Raw genomic sequence first — 12,668 nt, forward strand, 5'->3', positions numbered from 1 at the left:
TCCATTTGATTCATTTTCACTATTCTCCTCGGAAGTGTTCGGGTAAACAAGAGCTGTGTGAGAACTTTGATTTCCATTATCCGATTGCATGACATTTTGAACATTGTCATGAATTCCATGAATATTATGTATACCTTTAAAACTCATTGCATCTAGTGGCTCAGCGATATCTTTGCGCATTTTATCAACGGCTTTTTTTAACAACCTGGTGGCTTCCATAACTCGATTGCGACGTCTCTGATATAGCATGGTTACTTTTGCCAGCAAATAAATCGTATATAAGAACACCGACAGATAAACAATCCAGAATATCAATTTGAATTTATCGAAACCAATCTTGTCTTCAACCAACGGTTTTTTGTCGAAACGAGGTTCACTAAAGTATCCCCATAACTGGTTCAACTTCATAACAAGAAAAACAAGTAAGCGGCCAAACATTTTCTGATTAAATTTTGCTTATTTTAAATGGAAAACTGGTGAAAGGAATACAAACTTTCTAGAAAAAATGTTTTTATTTAAGGTATATATTTTTTTTAACATTTTTTTGACAGTTAAAAATTATAAAAAGCATAGCTTGGTTTGTTCGTTAATCGATGAGCTTTTACGCGGAAAGAACACCGTAACAGAATTAGAAGAGTGTGAAGCATTTCGTTTCTGGATAAGGACTTAAATGACTGTGGTAAGTACATCGTTTTAACGGTGGCAACTCTTCCCCATAAACACCATTGTTGCTTAAACTAACATATATTAAGGAAAATACACATTATACATTTTACTGGGTTATGCAAAGTTGTATTTAGTGGTGCTGGGGGTTCGTACCACACCTAGTGACATCATCTCAGAGTGGTGGCATCTAAGAGATCACACAGTAACAGTGGGAAAATTAAAATAATATAAGTGTTCCTTGGATTTTACTCATAAGTTGAAGAAGTAATAAACTTATGATAATGTGCAGAACTCAAGATGATGATAATACTACTATAATGTCTGGAATTTTGTGGATTTTCAGGCCATACCTAAAAGAAAGAAAAACACGCGTTTGCTAAGATTATTTCACATCTAAAATGTTTTACCGCTCTGAATAGAAAATGTATAGTGTAAGCTAATGGATGGGATGAGTGTTCATAAAAAAAGTTGCAAGTCTTTGAAAAGGTATATATAAGTAGTTAAATATGATGATAGATGTTTATGGCTACAATTTGAGCTCTATGTGATCGCAAACACAATTCAAGACACAAGTAATATTGGATATGATATTTTACATATTGTCTGCGATTTCATGTATATTTGCTACCTTTATCCTTGTGTGAATCTGCATAAGAAAGTTCATATTATATAGCAGTTATTGTCGACTGAGTGCTTAACATTTAATAAAATTGTGGCTTAGTTAGAGACCTTATGACCTTATGATTATTTCTGTCAAGGAAGCATAGTCACTGCTCAAAGCATGTGATTGAAAAACAGTTTTAAAAAGGAAACCAGTATGGAACTTTGGTTGAGAAAAGGTCAACAATCAAAAATTAAATAGCTAACGAATAATAAAACATTCTGGGCTCTGTTAGTAATAGAAAACCCGCAGGCAGATCTGGAATATATAATGAAGCATTATTTCCAATCCTGCATGTGAAAGTCAAGGTTTAGGACTTGGATCTACTATTTGACAACGTATTGAATCTTGTTTTGGCTTTAATATTGTTAAGTAACCGCAGCCATTAATTATATTACTGTGTAAAAGTTATTTTATGCTATATTATTCTATTCTTGTCAGTCTTATTTTTTCAATAAATTTTATAAGAATAATTTTTTTTAAGAATAACAATCAATATGTTTTTCTTTGCAACAAAGTCGATCAGCTTTAGACTGTTGTTCAAGGAGACTAAATTTTCCAACTATTGGACTTCAAACTCTTTCTCTTCAGATGTAATGGAAGTCATCATATCGTTTAATCGTATAGCCATTTCCTTGCATTGGTTCTTTCACGAAAATTACTATCTGTTTACTACTGTGATCTATATTAAATTCAAATTCTATTCATTGAGTCACTTTCACATAAAACTTCTATCATTTGGGTCTAGGCATTCAAGATAACGATTTTCTTTAACTCCTAATGCAGCATAGGGCCTCCAGAAAACATATCCAGCTCGTCTTATTGTTTGCTAATCGCTTGACTTCATTACACGATTTGTCAGATTGCTGTGTTTCTTTTTTGGGATTTCCTGCAGTCTTGAGGGTCCCAATCCTATGCTTTTCAACATATGTTTTTATAGTTTTTGCGCAAAATATGACCGATCTTGAGTATAAATCGTTATATGAAATTGTGCTGCGCTACTTAATCTCGGAAAAAACATAAAAAACTAAAATAATCTTTTCTACTTTTAGGCAGGATATTATATTCTATCAGTCACTATGACGGTATTTCAAATTTCAACTATTGTAGATTGTAATCTCTACCATTAATAATAGTTAGACAGTTAAAACGTTAGTTAGGTTAAAGGTATTTTTAGTAGGTTGTCACCATTATGTAAGGCAACTTCAAGACATAGCCTTTACAACGTGTTTGCTTTACAATAGCTCATGTTTCTAGATGTCTTAATCTTTGGAAGAAAAGATCTAAATAATTTAAAAATACTTTCATATCGGTATGAAAACTTCATATTAAGTTTAATACTTTTGTAGCTTTCAAGAGTTTTAATAAGTTACAGAACTCATTGTACACTTTGCGTACTCTTAAATGATTAGATGTCAACTGGATTTGGTCATTCGCACAGACCCTAACTAATAATGGCTGTAGGAGAAAGCTTAATTTGCTAAGTTATGTTAGCAATTTTTGATAAGTTTCCCATTCCATTTTCAACTTCGGATAAAATTTGAGAACCTTTTCGAAATTTAATTAACACTTATTTATTTTCAAATATATTACTTTTAATGGTATAAGTACATTAATTGACTATTCTACTTAATTACAACAATATATAAATATGTATAAAATATTATATTAAATTTTCCTGCTAATACGAAGGAGTAACACATTCAGAAATCTTAAATCATTAAATTTGTCTTTTTCTTTTCTTTAGAGTCTATGTTAATCTTGTCGAACAATTGCGGTAAAATACAAACTTTTTATTGACTTCATTGGTAGGGCTTAGTTCGTCACTATTAACACGGCTAAATTTCACTACCGGATACACTTCTTCCCATTCAGATGGAGTACGGCTTAGCACACCTCTGGGTCTAGTAGACGTTTCATGATGTATAGAATGAGTTGCAGTGCTGCCAATTTGATGCACAACTGGCAATGGATTATTTAGCATTTGTGTAACACTTCTTGACAATAATATAGGTTGTATGCGATTATAACCACTGCCAGTTGGCTTATATCTTTCGAATTTCAAGGAGAGACGCTCCATTTCACCTGTCATCCATTTATGCATCGACTTTGAACGCATTTCTGCTCCGTACTCCGTACTCCGTATTGGTATTGATTATATTTCAAATTTAGATTCTTGTAAATAAAATTCTTTGTTTGTCTAAATTATCCGACGCGCTCGCTTGACTACGGTGAACTAAGTTTTTCCATATACAATACATGGACTTTTATACTTCACCACCTTTGTGCGCCGTTAAACATTGTCGGGGTTCCATTTCACCTCATGCCTTCCCTGTGCACAACCCCACCGACTGTGTTGAATTTTATAATGGACCTAGTGCTATAAATAAAATTACCCGTAATCAATTTTATGTCATTAAAAGTAAACTTACTGAAAAGTCTAAAGCAATTAACGACGTTCAAAGAGCGGAAGAGGGGAAAAAATTTATACACTGTTGGAATAGGTAAGACGACATTAAAGATAAAAGTATTGATTTATCTTGAACTCTTTAAATGTACTTAGGAGCATGTAACAGGTTTACATCAACCAAATAGATCTGTATGGTATTACCACAGTTGTGCAATGTTTTAATGGGGTTACGCAGCCGAAAATAATACAGAGGGTAAAAACAATTACGTTGTATAAAAATTTCAAATCACTACTTTATCTATTTATCCAATAAGGGAAATATATCAATTAAAATAACATCAAATAATTACAGTTATCGAATATAATTATTAGATCCTATATTTATAATCCCATATTTACCTATTATAAAATACAATATTATTATTTAATTTCTCTTTCTGAGCTTGGGAGTTCACAGAAACGTTACACCGTTTTTTTCTGAAAACACATTCTCAATTTTATACTCTTTCTCTCACTTTCCCTAGTTCAAGCCGGATTTCGGCGATGGATGGCAATTATAAGTGTAACATGTCTCCAATACACGAGACTTTAGACCAGGTCACAGCATAAATTAATAGAGTACATTTTTCAACGATCTACTATCAAAAAAATAGAGAACATAACAAATCAGTATACTCTCATAGCTCTCTTACATTCGTGTGAGAGCATGTTAACTAGACCTACATGATAATTTCATTTCTCCTAATGTAAGTAACCCCAATGCAATCGGATCCGAAAATGACCATAAATAAAATTCGTTATTGTTTTCCCTTTTGTTTTTATTTTTGTTTTTATTTTGTTTATTCGAATTCTGCATTGCCAGCATGGCTGAGACATTCTATCGAAGTTCTTGTACTACTTTGAGTGCCTAGGGTCAGCGTGTTCAGCAAAAAGTCTTATCATCATCAATTACCACTTTGACGCGTAAGGTCATATATGTTTGCGTCGTATGCGTTTTTCCAAATAAACAACTTAAGCCTTTATCGACCATTTCGGTAGACAATAGACTGATGGGTCTCACATACACTTTATCAGGGTTACTCAATAGTATTGCATCAGTTTTGCGTAAGGTTCATGGGTAGCAATTGGGCCAATTCGTGTGCAATGTCTACATATTTTCGCTTTTCCATCCGCCACCTTCTATTATTATATTATTTTTTTATTTAAGTCCATCGATTTTGTAGATAACAATTTATTTTTATTTTCTCTTTTACGGCCTTCAGCAATAGCATAAAACGCAAAAACAATATTAGATAATATTGGGTCATTGCAGTTGCGGTCGATGTAATAATGTAAATCTGGAGAATAATGAATAGATATTTAAACTATTTAGAGAGCAGTTTTTAATAGTAATATTATCGTAGTTAGTATAATTACATTAATTCTTTTAGTTTACAAACTGAGGAATTAACAACCTAGCAAATCTGCTGTTGTTGCCAATTCAAAGTCAGTTACCTAGAACATTACTTTTTTTTTTGTAAAATGGTATCCATGCTTAACTTATTCAAGATTCTAAGAGAAGTTTCGGCATTTCATTCCAATTAACTAATAAGTCTAGATAGTAAATCGATTATTACCGAATTTAAAGATCATATAAGACTTTCCTGCTATGTACTCGTAATGCCGTTTCCGATTGATGAATCTAGGGTAAGTTTTTCAATTGAGATTCACTTTTAATGCAATCGGTAATGTTTCAACTTCATGATATTATATGAATATTTGATATAGTTTGGTCATTTGATGATTTTATATGAAATGGAAAAATTTGAATATCGTTCAGTAATAAACTATATAATAAAATATATATAATAAAATAATAAAATGCTTATATTTCAAAATTAAAGATGCGTTCGAAAAGTTTTGCTAATTAAATAATAACCAAGCTTTATAGTTTTCTTTCTTCTTTTCTAAATTTGGACATATTGGACATTTCCACTATACTCGAAATATTATTTTTATCACTGTTTCAACTTCTTCAACTCCACTTTTTTAATCTGTTTTTTATTTCTGTTTGCAAAAAAGTTATATAATAAACTATAATAACATTTCAGTGGAAATATTCCCTAAAAATTTTAAAAACTCTTCATTCTCTTCCGAATCGCGCCAACATTTATTTCTCTATATACGATTCAGAAACAACAAGTATATTATATCTATTGAGACGGCATATTATCTTTCTAGAATCTTTAGAAATGGAATCCTTATGTATTTATTATTTGTGAAAAGAATTTTCTTTAAACTATTTAGAAAAAAAATTTCCGTTAAATATTAATTTTTTCTGCTTCTTGAATAAAACGCAAGTTTTCTGTCAACTGTCCAATTTGGAAATTTTTATTCTAAGTCATATATCAGATTTAGTCCATTGTTAATTTATATAGTAAAATTTTGAATTTTGAATTTTGAATTTCGAATTTTGAATTTTGAATTTCGAATTTTAAATTTTGAATTTCGAGTTTTGAATTTTAAATTTTGATTAATTTATGTCCTAAACATTATAAATCCAATAAGTAGTTAATGCTGCCAAAAAAGTAAATGGTTGCCAAAATCTAATCAAAAAATTTGGTGGAGGTATATCCACAATAGGCTGTGCCACCTCCGGCATCCGTATGTCACTGTCGGTATCCTGTACGATTTATTAAAAACAAAATATTGTATTTAAAAACATTAAAAAAATTTTTTTTTCTAACTTACGCTTGGTATTCGAACACGGGCACGAACCCGCTTATGCTTATTCATTCCTTTTCGCTTACCTCCTTTACGTACCGGAGGTGCACGGCGCTTAACAATACGGCGGCGAGTCCCCTTCCGCTTTCCTCGACGCTTTGGCGGTTTTCTTGGTCGTTTGCTTTTACCTGTAGACGCCACCTTATTTGCTCGGCCACGAACAGCACCGCGACGAGCACCGCGACGGGCACCGGGACGTTTTATTGCTTTACGCACTGCGCGTGCCGCGCGCTTGTGCTGTCCGCGACCGACTTTTGCACGTTTTTGTGGCTGCTTGACGCCGCCAAATTCCGCCTTTCCGATAATTGCCAATTTTTCCTGTGTCGGTGTTAGGACCGCCGATTTAACTTTCTTTGCGCCTGAAGAAGAATGAAAGCGTTATTTCTGTTTGCGTGTCTTAAGAAACATTCAACTCACCTCTAGTCATGTTTACGCACAAGTTTAAAATACAAAATATATTGTTAAGATGTAAAACTATCTCTGGCGTAAAAAATATAAGCAAATTAAACTTTCAAAATCTATAACAAAATATAAGAGAGTTTTTGAAACTAACTCCAGAAAAAAAAAATTTATAATGAAAACAGTTTAAATAACATTCCATTTACAATTCATAAACAGAGAATTATGATTATTGAAACATGTGACAATGCTAACGTGATAATGATATATCATATATATCACCTATAGATTTAGGTGATGCCACTTATCGACTTGTCTAATAGCCATTTTAGGAAGTAGTTGTGGTTGTTTCATGAACTTTGGTCTCTCCGGTTGGTCTTATCTGCTACAGAATGTGTCTACTAAGTTTTGAAAGCTATATTACATCCAACTATGTCCAACTATACTCATGTTTAAACTGTCTATACTTTATGTATAGCCTACCTAGTATTTTAAAATATATTTTATTCCATGGTACCAACATTTTACTCGCTATATAAGTCAGTATCATTATACTGTCTTTGCGATTGCTGAAATTCTGACGGAAGTGCTAACCGGCATTTGTTCTTCAAGATGAGGGGCTGCAGATATGGACTACTGCCTTTGGAAACCAATTAAAAATGTGCTTGCACCGTTTCGGTCCATTCGAATAAAATAGATTGAGCTTAATTTCTATTCACTGTGTCATAACGAAAGGGTATACAATGCTAAAGTAGGGAATGAACTTATGGCCTCTTTTATAAGTTGCTAGTGCTTAACATGAAAAAAAATCGGAAATACGAACCAGTTTTTTCGCGGCGCACAGTGCGGCCGATTGCCGAAAAGCTGGCCAAAAATCAAGAAGTGAGGAAAATGATCTTAAAATTTCTGTTTTATAGCTTTTGGAGTCGCTAATTAAGAATTTTGAATCAGACTTAATATTCTCGAAATGGTTTACGCAATTCCACTACATATGGTATATACATATGTATATATGTATATTAATTGAATCATATTGAATCATATTGAATCATATTGAATCATATTGAATCATAATAATAAATAATTAAATTAATAAATAAATTAAATTAAGCTAGCTAGCTTTACGGCAATCGGCTGCACTGTGCAACATGTCGATTGAGGGAAAATATGTTCAAAGCAAAATGTTGCTGCGACTTAAGCAAATAGCAACAAAATACTTAACACAATTGTCGCTTAACGCTTTAGCAACAAAGCAATAGCAATTCGCTTCTATGGGAAGAGAACAACAACAAAACTACTTGCGCCCAAGTAAAGTATCGAAGAAGAAGCATGTGCAAGCAACATTTGCTTCGTGTGTCAACAGACGTACATTCAGTCAAGACGCAATTTTGTTGTTATTTTTTCTTTGGTGTTTCTTGTTTGGCTAATGCAGCGTGAGTTTAAAGCGATATTGTGAGGGTCACGCACACAAACATAGCCCTTGCTTTGTGTATGTCCATATGTTTGAAATTGCTTATACGTATAAGTAAGTACGTTATTATGTATGCAGTGTATGTGTGTGATATCAAGCAGTGTAATGAATCGGTTTTGTTGGTATTTTTTGTGCATTCTCGTATTCGTCATATTATTTACTTCACCTTTTCGCTTATAATTCTCATGGAGTTGAAACTTTTTTTTGGTAACACTGTTCGCATGTGCACAGACATTTATAATTGGATGAAATATTATCTCTTTAATATTTCTCGTGGTGGGACCCTTTGCGCAGCATTGAGTGTCCCGAGATATTATATACATTCATTTGGTTTAAGTAGAAAGGATTTTCGTTTGTTGGAAATGTTTATATAGAATGTCCTGCAATCGGACTGATTCGTTGTCGAGTCAAAATAAGAAATGCAAATACAGTCAGTAATGATATGTGGTTCGGATCAACCACTTATTCGTTAATCTGGGTCAGAAGTTATTTATGGTTTTGTAGGTGGCTATTTGCTTGCTTATGCACTTTATCATAAATATGGAGAATTTGTCATTTAAATTGTGGGTTACACAGATGGATTTCAAACTGATTATAGTAGTCATTGCCGCCCTATTTGACGTTAAAATTCAATTTATCTGTGAATTATATCAATAAGCAGTGGATTATTATTCAAATTTCATTAAGTTTCTGTAGTTAAAACATATATATAAACGCATATAAGACTTTCCTGGATTTCAGACAAGCTGTCGTCTAATAAAAGAAACTCTCAACTCACTATATCAAGGTCTTAATCTTATAACAATGTATTAACTCAATTTGATTACTACAAATTGATTATAGTTTTGAAATAATTGACATAACCTTTTAGTTGCAAACTAAATAAAATGACCAAAGTTGCCCATGACGTCGCCTATCTGTTTACCTGTCCTATCGCACACACAAACCTTCGTCCAATTGACCTCTGGACCTACCCCATTAAATTGGCCAGGTTCCTTTGGCTGAATCCAGGTTAACGTTCAATATTATTCCACCCACCCAATTCTCCCTATTCTCTTCCCCCTCCATCTCCCCTAACCACTACCCACCCACTTCCTTACCCATGTAATCGTCTTGTACATCATTTCATGCTATCTGCTTACAGGTCTCAGCGGGTTACAACAACAATAACAACAACCAAATTTGCAGCTTAGATTCGTTTAGGAATCCTTTGCATCAAAGCTCACTTGAACCCAAATAATGACACGTTCTGTTACCACTAATGAGCAAATGTTAGAATGCCGAACCTGAAGGACTACGTTAAATCTACAAGTCAGAAGCATCTAGCAAGTGAGTAGCGTCAGTTTAAGAAGGTGCCGGTTCCCACATTCAAGTTGAAAACCAAAGTTCTAAGAGTGAACAAAACATTTTGATAAGCCCATTTTTTCTAGAAAATACTACATAATATATAATACATTATAAAGTACTCACTCAAAGCTTAGACAAATAACTTTTAAAATTTTAAATAATATCTCTCTCGATTTTATTAATCAATTCAATTTATATAATTAATACAATAACAAAATTAGTGTAAAGATTATAATAGCAAATGAAACTAATAACAAAACAAATTATGATATTAAAAATCGATTTTAAAGATTATTGATGTTGCAACTAAAGTAAAAACTTGAAGTAATTCAGTGTCACAATTGAGATTACTTAACACTAAAACAATAGAAATTATAACTACAGGTGCGTTTAAGAACTTTAAAAAATATATCATTAAGTAATGAAGCTATGCTTTCTTAAAAGGATACCAGCAAACTTATAAAACTTAGGAGACTTTGCAGGTCTCGTCGTGAACATGATCAACATTGGCATCGGTTTCATCGTCTTGTGCAGAGAGCGCTCCGCCTTGTAAAACCTTGTTTACAGCGGCACGCGCTAAGTAACCTGTTGTTTCAGTGAAGATTAATGAATAGAATGGTGACAAATCTTCCTTGTGTTCTATGCCATTATCCTATGAAAGGAAAATAAAATGAAAATTTATTCAATAGCAAAACAATTGTGATAAATAAGCACACTTACCTTGCAATACATCGAAAAGGCTTCACATAATATGTCGTCCAAGTCCAAGGCTTGTTTGAAGTGTAATTCTGGATTGCTACAATAATTTTAAAGTTCTTAATTAGTTTTTTTTTATTTAACTAATGCCTGAGAAGAAATTGCACTATATATTGATCAAGAACATTGACAATAAGATTATAAAATAGATTGAGCATACGCTCTGATAATACGAGTAATAATAATAATATTGCAAATATGTTCCTCCATAGAAAAGAAGGAAGACCCAAAATTACACGAATGAGAATGAGAATGGAGAATGATTATTTCCGCTATATGTTATTATTGTTTGTAGTCATGACTTTATCATGAACATAATAATAACATATAAATTAATATATAAATAAATAATAAAATAGAACATAATTAACACACTAACCGACTTAAAATTGTCGCAATAATTCGTAATAGTTCTACAGTTATTTGGCGCCGTTCCGGTTTGTCAATACAAATCAATGTTTCTTCCACGAGTAGGGAGAACGTCAATTCTCCACGACTCATATTAGTGAGCGTGGGTGATGCAGGTAGTAAATGGCCCTGCGTAGATATACCTTGCGGTGTACGTTGTAATATCTCCCAAATTAAATTATAAAAATGTTTTGGCACACGACATAAACAGCCTTCCAATTGACGTCTTTGTAGGGTTGTAAGCCTGCCAATAGATCAATTAATACGCACATTAATTTACTTTATCAATTCTAGAAAATTTTCTCTTACTTTTCTTCGACTGCCCATTCGCTAACCGTTAGCACCTTTTGCAGCAATATGCGTACTTGGTATGGTGACAAATTATCTAAATCGATTTGTTGCTGACCTGAGATTTGTAAATATATGCGCATAGCTTCCAAAACCCAACCAATGCGTATCTAAAAATACAAAAAAAAATTGAATATGAAATTAATTTATATAAGTTAAAACATGAGCAAGCATTATTTTTTTTGTGTCACCCAAGAGGATCTGCTGGTCCTCGCTATGTGCTGCTGGAAGGGATACACGGAACTTAATTGTTGAGGTAGACGACGCCGTTTTTTTAAAACCCCACCCATCCCCAATTCACCTCTACTCCCTAACATAATTTATAGAATAATTTACAAGACTATATCCCAGACGATTGAATGCGAAAATAGAAAAATGACTTATGAATATATCCGGGATGTAAAATTCGTTAAGGATAAATCAAACTTTGGTTTCGGATTAAGTTTTGGCTATCTCCTGACGAGCCATGGGTTCGTTACTTGGAAGATTGTATGCATGTTCTTTGTGAGTGTCCGTTGTAAGAGAATGTAGGAGACTTGGATGTGATGGATGTTAGAAGAACAGCAGATGGGTATAATGTTAGTAGGGTATTTAAAAGTTTTAACAGATTGAATGCATTTGCATGTGCAATATTTAACCGTCGTCGTGTCTTGGTGGATGTATGAGGTGGCTGAATTCAGCTTTGTAGCTCCCCTCTGTGCTGCTCGTTGTCCGTCCGTGTTTAGTTGTTGTCCATCCGTTGTGGGCACATTCCCGTTGCTGTTTAAAGTATAACTGGTAGTAAGTGAATTTCACTAACGACACCCGACCGGAGGTGTAAATCTGATACCACAAGGGTCAGGGCCTGCAGTTGCGACTGTCCTGACCATTGAGGTGACTCCTTAAAGGGAGTGGTGTAGTGGTTGTGATTAAAATCCAAATATACGCGGTTTGAATGATTGTGTTCATTTACAGTCATTCGATGTGGATTTGCATTTTCCAACCGGATGCTATGATCCTAAGATCAGCAGAGGTGTTCGATAGGCTCCATTTCTCACCAAGAGGGAAATTATGCCTAAACAATTAACTTCAATTGGTATCGGCGAAGTTCTTCGGAGTTCCAATGGGACGTTCATCGGCGCAATAAACCGATGTTTGTGTGAAGAACACCGTGGTGTTAAGCCTTCACGGCAGGTATCCACGTAAAATTCTGAACTCTCATCACAAACATAAAACAATAATTTAAAATTAAAACCCGAAAACAATAGTGTGAACGATCCAACTGTAACAGTAAACTTTAGCAAAGTTCGATAGCTAATGTTTCGAATATGAGTATTGTATCAGTCGTTTCCAACTTCTGAAATAGAAATCAATTATAATTTTTTGTTACCTTAAGTATTCCCTTAAACATTGATGGATTCGTAGCTATTAAGCGTCCACAATAAAGAACAACTTCTTGC

The 12,668-nt window shown here is 33.4% G+C and overlaps 2 protein-coding genes across 2 annotated transcripts; both read right to left on the reverse strand.

Annotated features, from left to right (window-relative positions):
- Positions 1-2,928: 2,928 nt before the first annotated feature.
- Positions 2,929-3,574, reverse strand: LOC119689972. Its single transcript, XM_038104936.1, has one exon. It carries the CDS (start codon positions 3,444-3,446, stop codon positions 3,078-3,080), a length of 369 nt encoding a protein of 122 aa, XP_037960864.1. The 5' UTR covers positions 3,447-3,574; the 3' UTR covers positions 2,929-3,077.
- A 2,655-nt stretch (positions 3,575-6,229) lies between these two features.
- On the reverse strand, positions 6,230-7,070 carry LOC119689524 (late histone H1-like). The gene is made up of 3 exons (XM_038104363.1): positions 6,918-7,070; positions 6,468-6,859; positions 6,230-6,399 (listed from the first exon to the last, which is right to left on the reverse strand). The coding sequence occupies exons 1-3, from the start codon at positions 6,925-6,927 to the stop codon at positions 6,262-6,264; spliced, it is 540 nt and encodes a 179-aa protein (XP_037960291.1). The 5' UTR covers positions 6,928-7,070; the 3' UTR covers positions 6,230-6,261.
- Positions 7,071-12,668: the final 5,598 nt, after the last annotated feature.

This window comes from Teleopsis dalmanni, chromosome X, assembly GCF_002237135.1.
Source record: "Teleopsis dalmanni isolate 2A chromosome X, ASM223713v2, whole genome shotgun sequence".
NCBI classification, from domain to species: domain Eukaryota; kingdom Metazoa; phylum Arthropoda; class Insecta; order Diptera; family Diopsidae; genus Teleopsis; species Teleopsis dalmanni.

Excerpts from the sequence above, each read along its gene's own strand:
- LOC119689524 (XM_038104363.1), bottom strand. Across the intron at positions 6,400-6,467 it reads CCCGTGTTCGAATACCAAGC|GATACCGACAGTGACATACG; the intron begins GTAAGTTAGAAA and ends TAAATCGTACAG.
- LOC119689972 (XM_038104936.1), bottom strand. The coding sequence starts at position 3,446 with ATGCGTTCAAAGTCGATGCATAAATGGATGACAGGTGAAATGGAGCGT.